Source organism: Centropristis striata, chromosome 14 (assembly GCF_030273125.1).
Source record: "Centropristis striata isolate RG_2023a ecotype Rhode Island chromosome 14, C.striata_1.0, whole genome shotgun sequence".
NCBI classification, from domain to species: domain Eukaryota; kingdom Metazoa; phylum Chordata; class Actinopteri; order Perciformes; family Serranidae; genus Centropristis; species Centropristis striata.
The window spans coordinates 14552312-14568161 of NC_081530.1; the positions used below are offsets into that span (position 1 = coordinate 14552312).

The following is a 15850-nucleotide window of genomic DNA, read 5'->3' on the forward strand; positions in this document are numbered from 1 at the left end:
AAATACACCACAATAATGTCATGTTCGGACAGCCCGTCAGGAAATGCGTTTTTAGTGGATTCCCTAATCAGTGGCCGCACCGAGAGCAGCGGAGGTCACTACACGGGGAGCGCGGTGTGCGTGCCTCATAGCACTGCTACAGAAGTGCCTTACGGACTACACAACTATGGATACTTCCCAGGTATGGGTAAAAGGAGCGAGGTGGGTCCCCAGAACATGGTTTCCGCCTCTGGCGCGTACATGTCCAGCATGGAGATGTGGATGGACGCGCAGAGGTCATGTCGCTTGGACCAAGAGCACCCGGTGGGTCCCCAGGTCGCGCCCTGCTCGTTCCCGCAAAATATTAAGGAGGAGAGCACCTACTGCCTGTATGAGCAGCCGAAGTGCCCTAAAGCCTCCACCGCCGAAGATCTGACATATTCCAGGTTAACGACAGCCGGTTTAGGCTCGAGTTCTTGTACAGTTACCGATAGCGGCGGCGGGGGCTCAGTGCCTGTGCCGGGCTACTTCCGCTTGTCTCAGACGCACGCACATTCTCATAAACTTTACAACACCAACGGCCCCCAGCCGAACCCTTCCCATTCTCATTTTGGCCTACACCCCGTTGCTCCTGCTCGCTTCCACACGCCACCAACCTCGACGTCTGCTCCAGCCACGGCGCAGGAAGGCAGGGACACCGAGGAGCCCGTGTCCTCGGGAAAAGCAGACCTGCAGCCTCACGCTGCACCGGGGACCGAGGAGACACGCGAGTCCTCGGATGCAGAAGGCTCCTCAGCTGACGAAACAGAAGAGCATGACAAAGAGAGACCAGCAAAGACCACTAAAGGTAACATAGCCCTTCATAGGTGTGGTCCTGCACTGTTGTCTTGTTTGCATGCGGCGCAGGTAGAGTGAGGCTTTTCAATGGCACCTGTGAAGTTCTATTTCACTGGTTGTACCTACCGTGACAAGTCAGGACTTGGGTATGGAAAATCTGCATTATTCTAGCTAAGTCTCTACATCTATTACGAGTGCGTTAAAACGGTGTATATGTGCATGAATACGCCCTGAAACATTATGCGTAAAATTGAAAAACGAGTAAGGCATTATATGTTAGATTCGGTTGAGTTAAACAATCCCACAATTTTATAGAAAATTAAATAGTTATTTCCATATACATATATAGAATATAATACATTTTAACTACCTATAGCCTTAGCCAGTATTTCTTTCAGCGATGCGTAAAATTGTACAAGTAAAAAGGGCCTGCGAGTATTTGTTTAGGCCTGTTATATTTTTCCTGTGCCATAATAGTGTTGTATTATTTCATTTTTTATGACACAAAAACCTTTTTCTGTTTTACTGAACTATTGATGTCAAATATTATGTAATATTTTCAAAATATTATTGTCTGTTCTCGCCCGAGTTCAACAAAGCAGCCATACTTTACGCATAAGACACACACCCACACACACACACTGAGAGAGAGAGAGAGAGAGAGAGAGACTCTAATGTAATGTGTGTGTTTGTATAACATAACATATACTGTTTCTGACACACACACACACACACACACACACACACACACACACACACACACACATACACTAATCACTAATCTACTTTGCGTGTGTAACAGACCCTGTGTCTGACACACGCACACAAACACACACACACACACACACACGCACACACACACACACACACACACACACACACACACACACACACACACACACACACACACACACACACACACACACACAGTCGTACAGCCCCTGTTGCAGTGCCTAAAAAACATGTATCTGCCATTTTTCTTTAGGAGACACAAAAAGTGAAAGCACGGCCAACTGGCTGACAGCAAAAAGCGGCCGGAAGAAACGCTGTCCATACACCAAGCATCAGACACTGGAGCTGGAGAAGGAGTTCCTCTACAACATGTACCTGACCCGAGAGCGCCGCCTAGAGATCAGTAAAAGCGTCCACCTGACGGACAGACAGGTTAAAATCTGGTTCCAGAACCGCAGGATGAAACTGAAGAAAATGACGCGGGAAAACAGGATCCGGGAGCTCACCTCCAACTACGGATTTTCATGATGAACAAGGTGATCACATTGAAATAGAAGATAATTGGCGAAATCAATGACACCCACCCTCCTCCTCCGCCTCCAGCTTCCCCTACACCCCACCCCACCCTTCCTCACCACCCTGTCCACATACTGACTCATTTCACTGTGGGGGTACAACTTTCTTTTATTTTCCAGACACGCTTAAAGTCGATGCATCGTCCTCTGTGCGCTACTGAGAATAAGAAAAGGGGGAAAATGAATGTTACGAGTTCTATTTGGTTATTTTCTGATGTTGTGTTTTTGTGTTGTCAACCTGTTTCTGTCACTTCTGTCGTATGGTTGGATAGTGTCGTGAGTGGAGTTAAATTCACGCAATTAAAAAAAAAAAAAAAAGATGCCCTGGAAGGTGTCTTAAATTGTCCACTTTCCCCGCACACATCTGGCAAAAAATCTAAATTGAATCAAACAAATCATTTTATTATAATTAGGAAATTAGGAATGCATGATTTAAATTCCCCTACATTATTATTATATTTTTGTAATTTTAAACCACTCTGGAATATAATGCCCATGTTATCACCAAGGGAAGAATAATTCAACTTTGACCATTAGATGTAGTCTACCATGATATAGGCCTATTCTATGTATGAGCTAAATGTATGAGTTTAATCACGTTGAGGACGTTTACACGAAAAAACAGTGTGCAAAGTGAAGTAGGAATGTTTTTATTGTATATTTCTGTGTACATATGACATTGTGTTTTTGTGTAATGCTTAATAAATTATCAGCTCGCATCGAGGAGTAGCTGCTTTTTTTCTACTGTGGGTTTCAAAGTGTATTTCACAGAAGCAGAGAAATGCTTTGTTTAAAAATCCAAAATCTAAAATAATACATGCGCCATGGCTGGAGAGACTGTAGTTTTTTGTGATGTTGCTGACAAATGTTTCTAGAGGCTAATGTAATGGCAATCGGAAATAATTAAGATATTAGGCTATAAGCCGTCTAGCTGCATGCCCAGCCGGCTATTGTAGAGTTTTATGACTGGCTGCTATATGAGGTTTCTCCCTCTCCTCTAAGAGCAGCTTCAGTCGTGGGAGAGCCTTTCAGACGGAGAGGAGGCCCGGCTCTCAGCTAGAAATCTCCACTGTACAGATACACTGTGGATAAAACATAACCTCCTGCTTTAGTTTGGGAATACTGGGATTAACGTTTCGAGCATCGGGTAAGTCCATTTGTCATTGTGAATTTGTCCATTTTGCGCCTTGTTGCACCGGCTTCACTACAGTGTGTACAAAACACTTGTACTTTCTCAATACAGACGATTTGTTTTGGACACTTGATGACGGGACCGACGACCACGGTGCATTAAGAATTGGCTGATTGTGTTTCACTTGAGGCCCGGATCCGACTGTCGAGTGGTTTAGGTAGTTTCATGTTGTTGGGGTCCATTTCTAACTCTGCAACATGAAACTGTCTTAATTGCCCCAGTTCCACACATCGAAACCAAAAGGAAAGCAAATCAGAGACGTAAAGATGGGATTTGATGGAAATTGTGGTTTTGAAAGCATGTTTCTGAACCTCCCTGGTTTATAACCCGGGGGAGGTGGTGGCTGGCTCCTGTGTATATTCTTAACCTGTCTCCTGTAATGTTTTCTTTAAACTTACTCTACTTCTCGTCGTCAAAACGCGCCCGCGCGGTGCATGTGTGCTGAATTTAAACGTGATCAAAGCTGAGCTGCAGTATGCGTCGTGGACTTGGGGGATTAAGGGTAAAGCCGTGAGTGTTTTCCGTGAGTAGTAGTGACGCAGACACGCCAGACAAGGCCTCGGTTACGACCACTGCAGTGGAGGGGAAGGGGAAGGTGAATGGGGCAACAGCGACCTCCGTGGGCAATGAGACCGGATGCTTCCGCTGCGCAATAGTGGCTCAGACAAAAGGAGGGGAAGGGCTTTATGGCGATATTTAGATCCGCCAGACAGGCTGTTATCTGCAGAGGCAAAAGAAGTGAATAGCCCCTGCGGTAAACTGGGTGAAAAAACACCCTGATTTAGGTTTACAGCCTGAGAGCCATTGGCATAGTGGCGTCTTTTCCTCCTCTGAAGGTGTTTGTCTATTCGAACTTTTAGTGCACAAATAGGCGCACAACCGCTCCTTTCCCCCCTCGGCTTGTTTGATGTCTGTTGGCCAAATAATGTGCAACTACCAGTGAGGTGATAGCTTGTAACCAGAATGCACATCATGGACAGCTTTCCCCCCTCTCTTCTAAATGCAGTAGTGCGAGCAGAGAGGAGAGAATTCCTGCGTGTTGGATTGCCTGTGGCCTTGTGGGGTGTTGGCCAAGCTCTCCGTTTATTTGCTGGTAATAAATAAAACACGCAGCGTAATGTGCGAGAACTCAAGGTTGCTGCTTTGGAGACGTGATCTGCAATGTAGGCTTAGGGTTTCGGATCTTATGGAAGCTAATGCGCACGCAGCTACCGCATTTTGTAAATATCCACACTGAGTTTAAGTTATTGATGCATTTCTGTGATACTCATACATTTTCACATTTGTGAATTTTGTGTTACATCCATATATTTTCACCTATATGCAGCTGCAACTTTTAATTTCCACAAAGCCAAAGTAACAGTTTATGTTTTTACATTTACGTTAACGCTTCTAGCGGGCGATTTTCTGGCTCCAAAATCATTTTATTATTTCATTTATTTATATTTTATTTCTCTGTTACATTTTATAACCTTATTCTCTACCACGTATATTTTAAATGTGCTGTTCTGGTGTTCGCTGCTGCTTCGCACCGTTTAATTTGAAAAGGAGAAAAACCACAAGCACCACATTACACTTTATTTTTAGCTCTATTTAAGTGTAACATTACACCAAGGCGCTGGCTGTAACAGGCATTACAGTTAATTTGTTGATAGCAGTGATGATGGCAACATATAGACATACAAGTGATAACTGCGGTGTAAATAATAAACGGGTTGAGCGAAGAGAAAACCGGGATCCGCCGTTAATGTTATTTTGAAATATTTAATAAATATTCGACTGCAAACCAATGCGGCAATAATACATTTTTTACTACATTTACTAAGTTTTCTTTACTCATTTTAATTCATGATATTATATATTTTTTATTTTTCATTTGTGAACATTTTGTAATCCACATATTACTTTATTTGTTATTATATGTAGCCTTTAATAAACAGCTATAGGCTCTCTTATAATTGTTAATAGTATTTGTTATATAGACTAATGCTTTTATATCGTAATGTCAGCCAAACTATTAATAGTCTGTAACAGCAATTAATGAGAAACTTTGAACTGAAATAGTCCTGCTTCTTTTTGTTAATCTGATATAAACTTTCAAAATAAAATCTCAATTTCTAAGAAATATTCGCACGTTTACTGATTTCTTTTTAAACTACAATAAATGTACATAAACCTGCATTATTCTCGTCATGTATATACTGTGTATATGTTGTAGTGTTTATTATTACAGATGTAGCCCCAACATATATAAGGACATGTCTAAATCATGAAATGTGGTCATTGTGGATTAATAAGATATTATGCGTATATGTTTAATGTTTTTATATCAGCATTAAGCTACAAACAACTATGATGCCTGTTCAATTGAAAATTCTATAATTATGTAAAAGTTTCCGCCGCCTAGTATTAAAAGTAACGGGCATATCTTTTGGTGCGTTTGTGCGTAAAATATGTTTAATGTTTGAAGCTGAAGAGGAAAATTCACGGACATTTGGAGATGTCTGATACAGCCGAAAAAGAACAAAATAAAAGAAAGGTAATATGTCTTGTTGTAATGTGAGATGCAGTCGTTGTTTCAGCACTGAGCTGCAAAGTTTCTTTTTCTTCTCGGTGGTTAAAATGTGTTTTGGTGAACAGCAATGGCAGGGTGCTTACGTGTCCTATAAAATACCTCGTAAAATAAGGCCTCCAAAAACATACTGTATCGTTTTGGGTAACCAAAAGGGGATTTTAACAGCAGCAGTGGGTTAAGATACTGTAAAATCTCTTTTTCATTCACTCATTCATATTTTCCGTCTCTCAGATAACAGATCACACTCATATCTTGATAATTCTTAGCTTTAAAACTCGAGGTTGTTATAGGAGAGCGGGTGAGTATTTAATGACCAAAGGGATTGATTTATCCTTTATTGTTCAGCCTTTATGATCACGTGTGTCTGCTACCCAATAGCATGGCAGCCTGTCTCCCCATTACTAGCCCACTGTAGTTCTCTGTGGGGCCAAGTTGCTACTTGATTTCTCCACATTGTTATTTTGTGAGACTGGGTTTACTGCGTATGTATGTGTGTGTGTGGTGTGTGTGCGCGTTTTTTACTTTTGCATGTATCTGCTGTATGACTGCGTACATGTGAACGTATCATTTTTCTGCCATGTCGACATCCGGAACACTGACTAGTTACTACGTCGATTCCCTCATTCTGCCCGAGAGCGAGGAGCTCTCCGTGCCGAGATACCCCTCCGGTCCTGGGCTCCAGCACTCCAGACAGCCCGCCTCCATCAGCGATCACAGCGAGCTCGGGACCTGCACCTTCCCGTCTAAACCTCCGGTATTCGGCCCGTCGTGGAGCCACGTCCCGGCTCAGTTCCCGGGAACCGTCTCCTCTGTGTACCATCACCACTATGGGCATCCTCAAGGCCCGGTCAGTGCAGACACAGACGGCCGCTATCAGTCATGGCTGCTGGAGCCTATGTCCGGTTCTTTGCCCATGGCCGGATTACCCACGACCCATCACTACGGAATCAAACCGGAGGGTCTGGCGACGCGAGCTGACGGCGCGCTGCCCGGATCCCACACGGCGCTGCTGCTCTCCGATTACGCCAACGGCACGGTGGCGACGGCATCCCCGGTGGAAAAGGACGCACCGTCCAGCCAGGCAGGGGACATGAACGGGGAAGGTGAAGAGAAACCGGGCCTCGATCCAAGTAAGTCACTGCAGAGTCCTTTATGTTTATGGTCTCCTATTTATACCGCATAAAGCTGTGAGGATTGGGGTGCGTGATGGGGGCGCGCGTCTGAACAGATGCCATTCTGAACGTGCCATTTCCTTATGGGGACTGTTAATGGCCCAGCTCCCATTGCTATATTAGATAACCTTTTGAAGTGAGCAGAGAGAGAAACAGTTTCATGTGGATGCAGCTGCGGTTATGCATGTGTAGCCATTTTCTTCTCCTCAGATTTTTTTTTGTTACTCCAAATTATGAGTGATGTTTGTTTTTTTGCACCCTCGGTACCGGGACCCTCACACCAATGTCGCACCCCCCTCCCACTCTTTCCAGATAACCCAGTGTCCAACTGGCTCCACGCGAGTGCCACGAGAAAAAAGCGCTGTCCGTACACCAAGCACCAGATCCTGGAGCTGGAGAAAGAGTTCCTCTTTAACACCTACCTGACCAGGGACCGTAGGTACGAGGTGGCGAGGCTGCTAAACCTCACCGAGAGACAGGTTAAAATCTGGTTCCAGAACCGCAGGATGAAGATGAAGAAGTTTAATAAAGACGGCGCACCGAAAGAGAGTGACTGAAGCGTAAAACAGATACAGTATTTAGGCTGTTAGCGAGCTTTGTGTGTGGAAGCTCTTAAACTCTGCTGGACCTTGTTTTTAAACTTCATTGTCTTATTGTTCTATACAGAAGAAGCTATTAGGCTTATTTGTCTTGTAAAAAAAAAAAAGCATGTTGGGCTTCAGTTTGATGCGACTACCTTTATATTGCACAATTTTAACGGTGCCCACTCGTTTTGTATTTGTTCTTTTCTCATGTTGATTTGAATTAATACCTCGTTAACGTGTATTAGTTGGCCTGGTCCTTGTGCTTGTTTGTTTGTTTGTTTGTGTATGGATGTTTCTAGCTGTGTGTTTGTAGATCTATTTGTTGTCTATCTCAGAGTCCACCTGAGCGTATAGTTTGTAAAATGTATTAATTTTATTGTTGTTTCTCCCTTACTGCTTAGACTGATGACCATGAGTTTGAATCTAACATTGGAGCCGTAGAGAAAACAGACTGATCGCATTTTGAAGTAGGTGCAGAAACCTCAGAAACCTCTTAAAAATGCTACTAAATTAAAATATGTTATAGAAGCTATATGACATGACACGATTGACTACCTATGTCTTTCAACTACCTACTATAACCTATTTTTATTTTTCCTCCGATGGCGGATTATAGTAGAATTGCTTGCATTAGATGCTGAACTATGAATTTCAGGGAGTAACATTTTGAAAAGTACATAATGTTTGTTAGTGAGAGAAAAATCAATTAAAACACTGTAGGCTACTTATTGAATACCTCACGGTCTGCTGACCGTCTGACTTTTGGTTCACAAATGTAATTTGTACTTTATTTATTAAATAAAACAAATTATATCTGCGAGTTCATGCACGTTACATTATTATTTCATCTTGGCCTCAAAGGAGTGAATTATGGTTTCTATGTACGCTTCTTTTGGGATTTTTTGCAGCACAAAAGAGGCATTTTCTGCTGTTTTTTTAATGAAGGTTACTGCTGTCAAGTAGATGTCAACACACACACACACACACACACACACACACACACACACACACACACACACACACACACACAGGAAAAGCAAAACAAACGAATATGCAAAGGTATTTTGATAATTAAGGAATTATTACTAGAAAATTACTACAAATTAACACTTTTTTGCTTAACAATATATTCTCAATAATTTCATATTTAAATTAAATTACAACGCACACAACTATAGGCGAATGTGTGTGTGTGTGTGTGTGTGTGTGTGTGTGTGTTGCTGGATTGGGGACAGAGCTGCGTCTTGGCAGAGGATGTTGTTAGCTGTATACAGCCATAAAAGACAATTACCGCTATAACCTTTTATGGGGTGCAAAGCGCTGCGAGGCGAGAGGACACAAAACCAAAAAAGACATCGAGGGCTTCGACAGCTGAAGCCCAAAATAATGCAGCCGATGTGCTGCTGTTCAGCTCAGATATGACAAGGCCGCTCAGCATAAAGCTCAGTCATTAGCGCCATGTCCACACCACCAAACTGAGATTTTTGTGGATAAATATTATGAGAAATAACAACCCAGGGTATTTTGGATAGAAGTCTATTCCAATGTTTTTGGAGTGGATGTCTTATTTTAAAATATGGCCTCTGCGTTTGGTTCAAGTCTCTGCATGTTGGAGAAAAATATTTGGCACAAGAACATAGAAAAATATGAGAAGCAACAAATCCATATTGGCGCTGCTGAGCGATCAGAGACCAGCACGGCTCAGTCAGATACAGCAGGTTTTTAAGTCCTCATTAAAGGCGGTACATAAAGTGAGATTATGAAGGTAACTCGGACTTTAGTCCAACTGGAGCGCTGTTGTGACGCGTTAGGGGGACGCAGATGGACCCAAACTTCAAAGACTCGACCAGAGACAGTGCAATAAAACGCCTGGTCTGCTATACTGTCTGGCATTCCACTTTTAATGGCTTTATGGCCGTCCAGACACAATTAGGCCGTTTCCAGAATGGCACCCATTTGTTTTTTCTTCTCTTTCTGTGGGGCTGCTCTTTGGACAAAAGGCCGAGCGGAAATGATCAGCTTTATTGGATTCTTCCCGACGGGGACGCGCAGGACTCACGGTCATTTGGAGCTGTCCTTTGTTTCTACCTGGGAACCTTCCGCCCTCTGCTCCTTTAGCTGGGCCCGTCCTAAAGGACAGGGAGCAATAAAGCCAGCAGCTAGCTTCAAACACAGTGGTGGGCCTATACATGACGTTTTTCTTCACTATACATCTGGACAAGTCTTAAAAGACACCAGCGCTTTATTGGAAATCACAAGTGCAAAAACACGTTATATTTGCGCGTCATTTCTCTTACTTCCATCTTGTTTTTTTTATTATCCCGGATTGCAGCAGGGAGAGGACGCCTGCGCACTGCTGCCTCCCCACCCTGCAGTCCCTGCAAGTCACCAGAGGGTGGCGACACTGTTCCACAACATCACCCCCACTTTCTTTTTTTTTAAACACTCCTCCCTAATGAACCAGCACTGGGGAACAAACTGTAGTAACATTTTTAAGAGTCCAGCAAAATTATTTCACACCTTTTTACAGTCTCGTGCAGCCTGCGGCTCTGCAGGACGAGTGTTCAACACACTGACTCACTGCTGGATCACTGCTGCTCACTGCAGTCGCTCTCTTTAATATTTGTCCTCCAATGTTTTTATAAGCAAATCATTTGAAACTTAATTAAATTGTTCGTGAACTTGTTTGATAGTATTTAGCATTTCAGCATATTACAGTTTTACTAATGTATGAGTTTCAAGTTAAGTTTCTTTGGATATCTTTTTTCTACTGAATGTTTTTTTATTTAAATTACAATAAACATAATCGGCTGGTAGCTTTTTTTAATGTTCACAAATATTGTAATGTATTTAGGGTGTATTGTTATGATTATGATTATTATTACAAATAACTACTACCTCTACTACTACCAGTAGTCGTATAGTTAATATTATAATCAGTATTATTAGTATTATAGTTAGTATATTATACTAACTATAACTAACTTATATATATAATAAGTGTATTTATTATAGGCATTTATTAATGTAATAATGCATTGGTTATTTATGGACAATTTACTTAACATTATAATACCAGTAAAACACACTTTTTGCGGATACATTGATCCTTTTGATGTTTTTTTTTATTATATTATTAATTATATAATTTAAATTACAATACCAGTAATTGTTACTGTCATTCACTGGTGAATTGTTAAAAAAAAAGTTTTGTTTACATTTCTGCCAAATTCTCACTTCAAAAAAATATCCAGTGTAATTAAAAAAAAGGTTTTCAAAGCTATCATGTTCAAGGAAGGAAATAAACATTATGTTTCTACACATTAAGAAGTATAATATAATACATATTTTATATATAATCAAAGTATTATCATGTTTTAATACTTATTGCCTACTCTTTTAAAACACGAGACTGTGTGTAGGAATTTTTTTTCAGAAAAGCAAGACGAACCAACACTATTTTAACTAACTTAATTTAGTTTAATTTAGTTTGTTTTTTAAAATATACATTTTCTATTATAACGAGGTTCCAGGATTCAGACTGGGAAGCTATAAAATAAACTAAAAATTGAAAGATAAAGATAAAAAACTATTTTTTGTAAATAGGTGGTTATTTGTAATTCAAATACTAAGATACCTATGTGATATAAAACATGACTTTACATCACCTAAATTACCTCTAGATTACTGGGATCGTGAGAATCTCTCTCTCTTGTGTTTACTTGTGTGTATGTGTTTATGTGTGAAGTGTTAATCCCACTCTGCAGTCCTGCGCCATAATGAAATCCATGCCTGCCCGCTGATTGGACGACAGCGGCCAGGCCTGCGTCACGTGGGTGAGTTCTTTGGTCCAGAGTAAAAATGGGGTTTGGTGTAAATCTAGGGTGTATTGCTGTCATATATCACACTACCTCGTAAAAACGACACTGAGGATTCTGGGCCAACAAATCAGAGAGAGAAAAAAAATATGAGTTCTTATTATGTGGATGGTCTTCTTAGCAAATATACGGCGGGTAGTTCTCTCTTCCCAAACGTGGAGCGGGCTTCCTGCAGTATTGGACCCAGTGGAGAGGACTATGCCTCGGCTCGGACTGCTGCGGCCATCGCGTTCGCTCCTTCTCTGTCTGGAGTTTACAGCGTCAGTAATGCAGTGTACCACAGCCGGCCCGGGTTTACCTCGGGATATGGCCAGGGGCAGGACGCGCTGCACTGCAGCCTGTTCGACCAGAGCCGCCTGTTCGCCGACAGCTGCTGCCATCCGGAGCCGGGACACCTCACCTCGCCGCCGGACAAACACTACCGGATGTACCCCTGGATGAGAGCATCAGGTATGTGCTGATCTCTTATGTGCTGTTTCAAAACCCTCAGGTCAATGCTTTTACAAAACATTGGATACTTACATTGCCCGTTAGTGGTTCAATTAATTTCGTGAAGCCATTGGTGTTGCATGGAAAGAATCGTAAAACTTTTATTGCGCAACTAATGAGTTCTGCAGCCATAAATTCATTTGGCCAGCGCTTCTGTGTGTTCAGTACGCAGAGACCTTGCCGCTGGGGGTTTTCTCTGCACTCCTATTACTCTTATAGCCTCTTCTCCCCTTTGTGGTTGTAAAAAAAAGACCTGCCTGTTGTGTAAATCAGTTCTCCTGCACTCTGCAGCTCCTTTCTAATTGGGTCTGCACTGCAGAGGCTCTGCTATTTTCCTCAAACTCCTTCGTACACATTGCTGGATCAATATGCACCAGAATGGCCGGCAACATAAAGAAGTCAAGTGGATTTAGAATGGGAACAATTTGAAACATTGGTGTGTGTGTTATAATTTTGAGGGAGAAGGTGTTGGAGCTGTAATCTAATTACTTATGGCTCCTTCGGTGCGCAGAGCATCGTTGGCTTTTAATTGGAAAGGCATGCAGATTATCAAAGGAGGCATGGGCCAAGCAGCCCAGCAGGACTACTTTAAATAGAGAACTTAGAAGAGAAAAAATATTCAAGTGTGTTCTGTGTGTGTGTGTGTGTGTGTGTGTGTGTGTATGTGTGTGTGTGTGTGTGTGTGTGTGGGTAGAGGTAGTGTAAAAATATGAGCCAAAATTAATTGCGCAGTCACAAATAAATTAATGAGTCTCAAAATGATTCCAAGTATGAGTTTTTATTATCAGTATTAATTCCAACATCACTTTAATTAATGGTTTGTCACATTTTTACATGCATATTTTTTCTTCAAGTTATTAAGAGCTATCGCCTCTTTTCTCCCCACAGATCCAACTCGTAAGAGGGGCCGGCAGACCTACTCCCGGTACCAGACCTTGGAGCTGGAGAAGGAGTTCCACTTCAACCGCTACCTGACCCGCAGGAGGAGGATCGAGATCGCCCATGCCCTCTGCCTCACAGAGAGACAGATCAAAATCTGGTTTCAGAACCGCAGGATGAAGTGGAAGAAAGACCATAAGGAGGAACCGGTGTCCACCCCCGGCGGGGAGGACGAGGATACCCAGGCCGGAGAGCCCGAAGCTGGAGACCCCCCGAGCGTCAGTTTGGAGTCAGAAACGGCTGCAAAGTAACGAAAGACACGGACAGAGAATTAAATGAAAAGAATCCGGGATAAATCTCACACACCATCCATGCACTAAGAGCTTTGTAGGCTGATTATTGAATGACAGCTGAAGGCAATTATGTAATAAGCATTTAACAGTAGGCTGCAGGTGTGTATTTCATATTTAAACCCCAAATACTTAAAAAGGCTCCGCATGAAAGAGCGACATAAACTACCTATTCAAACTCTATTTTTATATATATGCAATAAGACATGTAATTAACCTGATTGTACTACTGAATCAACATTCCTCAACATAAAACTACCTAATAATTACCTGCTAATATTAAAAACACTGACACAAGGGATTCAACGGAAGTTGAGATTGACTGTGAATTAAATAAATCTATTCGAGTAAAAAATTGTCCACTTTTTCTAAAGGGAACAAATACACCATACTGCTCAAATGTGCCTTATTTTAAATATAGGCTAATAAAAATAAAAAAAGTGAATGTTTTGTTAGTTAAATGCCTCCAACTGTGATTTAGCTGCTTCTGTAGATTTCTGTATTCGCTGTATTTTATCCATTTAAACAACATAACTGCTTATCATTTAATTCCCCCTCTATACAACCCAAGATTATTACCACATATATTTGTTTAGTTTCGGATATGTAACCTACCTCAGATTCCCAGAAAATCAACTTGCTTATTATACTAATAAACAGGAATACCCTAACGTAAATGTTTTGACGTCTTAGCCGTGTACTGTAGGATGTTCTTGCTTATTTTTACTTTGAAAAAAAAAAATCAGGCTCAAAATTCCCTACGTGTTTGTGAACACTAACTGCATGCACTTTGAGTTAAAAACAGCATTAAGTAGTAATATTTTTTGTTAGTGTAAAATGCTATTGAATGTGCAAATACTGTGATACATTTAGTTTTCAATGTGAAGCATAATGTGAACAAATAAATACAATAAAGCCTCTGGGAATGTTTTAATGAAAATATTCTAATTGAATAAAATAGATTTTATTTGTCTCTTTGCATGTAATATTTGCATTCAATATTTACGGATTTAATATTGTATAACCACAAGCACCACGATAATATTTGGCTACAATGGCACGCGCTGCTTGAGTAATAATATGTTGTACTGTGGCCACTGTTAGGTTACATGTAATGAAACATGTCGCGGGCCATTATGAGTGTTAGGTAAACACTTAGCTTGGGGAATGTGAACTATGAGGATGCGAGATGGGGCAGGCTGCAGATGAAGGGAAATTACTGTTGAACTCTGCATTCCCTCTGTCCTCGGTAAGATGGCGCCTGACGGTGACCTGCCCACCCCCCCTCTGTCTCTCCCTCTCTCTCACCCTCCCCCTTTCTCTCCCCTCTCTCCCTCCAGCGCTGGGTCATAAATCCGTTGTTGTTTATGAAAATTTACAACATAGCAATACAACTTTACGACCCGGCTTGCCTTCCTATTGGCCGCCTGCTTGTCACGTGGCGAGGAGCCGTGAACATGAACTTTTTATATATAATTTCCAATAGCGGAATAGAGCAGCCTTTCATTTAACGGTCTCCGGCTTCCACGCGGCTGTTTCCACCAGCGATCTCCTATATATATTTTTTTTTACACCTTTTCTGGAGTTTTCTCTCGGTTAGGCCGAGGATTGACGCGCAGGAGCTCGGCTATAAGACATGGCTGGATCGTTTGGGAGAACTGTCGGTCCTGGGACTGCTGTCGGTCCTCCTGACACGTTTGGGCAAGATGAGTGGAAGGAGTCCCGGTGCGTCACTGACCCCCCGGGAGACCCAGTTTCCGTTCGGGGACACAGCTGGATACTTCCCTCCGTCACTGGCCGTCTGCACCTGCCAGCTCCCTCCCCTCACCTCCCCTGTTTACAAGCAGAAACCGTCACAAGGTAAGACAACTTGTCAACGTGTTATCAACGTCATTGCAAACTGACGAGAGAGCAAATAGTTTAAGCAGATAACATCCAGGTCTTTGTTTAAACATTGCACCTCGTTTTTTCCATCTTCATCTTTCCATCTTCTCCATCTCTTTAAATATCCAGATGTTCAAATAATATGAAATAAATGGTTTCATGTTAGTTTATTTTATTATCATTTGAATGACATGATACCTGGTAAATCTGAATGAGATAGCGTTGCTTTGCTCTTCCTCTTGGCTTTCGCATGCTGTCAAGACGCTATTTGTTTGTTGTTGGGTTTGAATGGGCTTTCGGCTGCAAAATCTATTGGGTGGAAGATGGCCAAAAGATGTGCTCTTTGACGCCCTCCTGTGGAGGCACTGGGGGTATTTTGGTTGCAGCTCTGTCTGTGTTTTTTTGCTGCAAATGTCCTGCGGTGCAGACTGAACAAAGTCGACCTGTTTCTACCTGCGTGTTCATGCGTAAATGCTTTAAAGTTCTGTTATACACACATGGGCATGCCTGCTATATTTCACCGTATATTGAATTAATAAATAGGCAAATTTTCAGTTAAAAATCAATTTGAATTACCTGTAATTGACACACAGGATGTCCCTGTCGATGGAATTTAGAAAGTATAATATTTCTGATTTTTTGCACTCTGTGTTTGTGCATCGATATTGTACTTAGCGAGCCTAACGTGCTGGATTGACACACCGCAGTGATTTGTTTTGTGCAA

General features: G+C 41.9%; 3 protein-coding genes across 3 annotated transcripts; all 3 read left to right on the plus strand.

Annotated features, from left to right (window-relative positions):
- Nucleotides 1-2076, plus strand: LOC131985256 (homeobox protein Hox-A10). The gene is made up of 2 exons (XM_059350300.1): nt 1-826; nt 1802-2076. The coding sequence occupies exons 1-2, from the start codon at nt 16-18 to the stop codon at nt 2074-2076; spliced, it is 1086 nt and encodes a 361-aa protein (XP_059206283.1). The 5' UTR covers nt 1-15.
- Nucleotides 2077-6433: 4357 nt separating this feature from the next.
- Nucleotides 6434-8453, plus strand: hoxa9a (homeobox A9a). Its single transcript, XM_059350052.1, has 2 exons — nt 6434-7020; nt 7375-8453. The coding sequence occupies exons 1-2, from the start codon at nt 6468-6470 to the stop codon at nt 7617-7619; spliced, it is 798 nt and encodes a 265-aa protein (XP_059206035.1). The 5' UTR covers nt 6434-6467; the 3' UTR covers nt 7620-8453.
- A 3136-nt stretch (nt 8454-11589) lies between these two features.
- On the plus strand, nt 11590-14162 carry LOC131984964 (homeobox protein Hox-A7-like). Its single transcript, XM_059349951.1, has 2 exons — nt 11590-11974; nt 12902-14162. Exons 1-2 carry the CDS (start codon nt 11614-11616, stop codon nt 13201-13203), a joined length of 663 nt encoding a protein of 220 aa, XP_059205934.1. The 5' UTR covers nt 11590-11613; the 3' UTR covers nt 13204-14162.
- Nucleotides 14163-15850: the final 1688 nt, after the last annotated feature.

Excerpts from the sequence above, each read along its gene's own strand:
- LOC131984964 (XM_059349951.1), top strand. The coding sequence starts at position 11,614 with ATGAGTTCTTATTATGTGGATGGTCTTCTTAGCAAATATACGGCGGGT. Across the intron at positions 11,975-12,901 it reads CCCCTGGATGAGAGCATCAG|ATCCAACTCGTAAGAGGGGC; the intron begins GTATGTGCTGAT and ends TTCTCCCCACAG.
- hoxa9a (XM_059350052.1), top strand. The coding sequence starts at position 6,468 with ATGTCGACATCCGGAACACTGACTAGTTACTACGTCGATTCCCTCATT. Across the intron at positions 7,021-7,374 it reads GAAACCGGGCCTCGATCCAA|ATAACCCAGTGTCCAACTGG; the intron begins GTAAGTCACTGC and ends CACTCTTTCCAG.
- LOC131985256 (XM_059350300.1), top strand. The coding sequence starts at position 16 with ATGTCATGTTCGGACAGCCCGTCAGGAAATGCGTTTTTAGTGGATTCC. Across the intron at positions 827-1,801 it reads ACCAGCAAAGACCACTAAAG|GAGACACAAAAAGTGAAAGC; the intron begins GTAACATAGCCC and ends ATTTTTCTTTAG.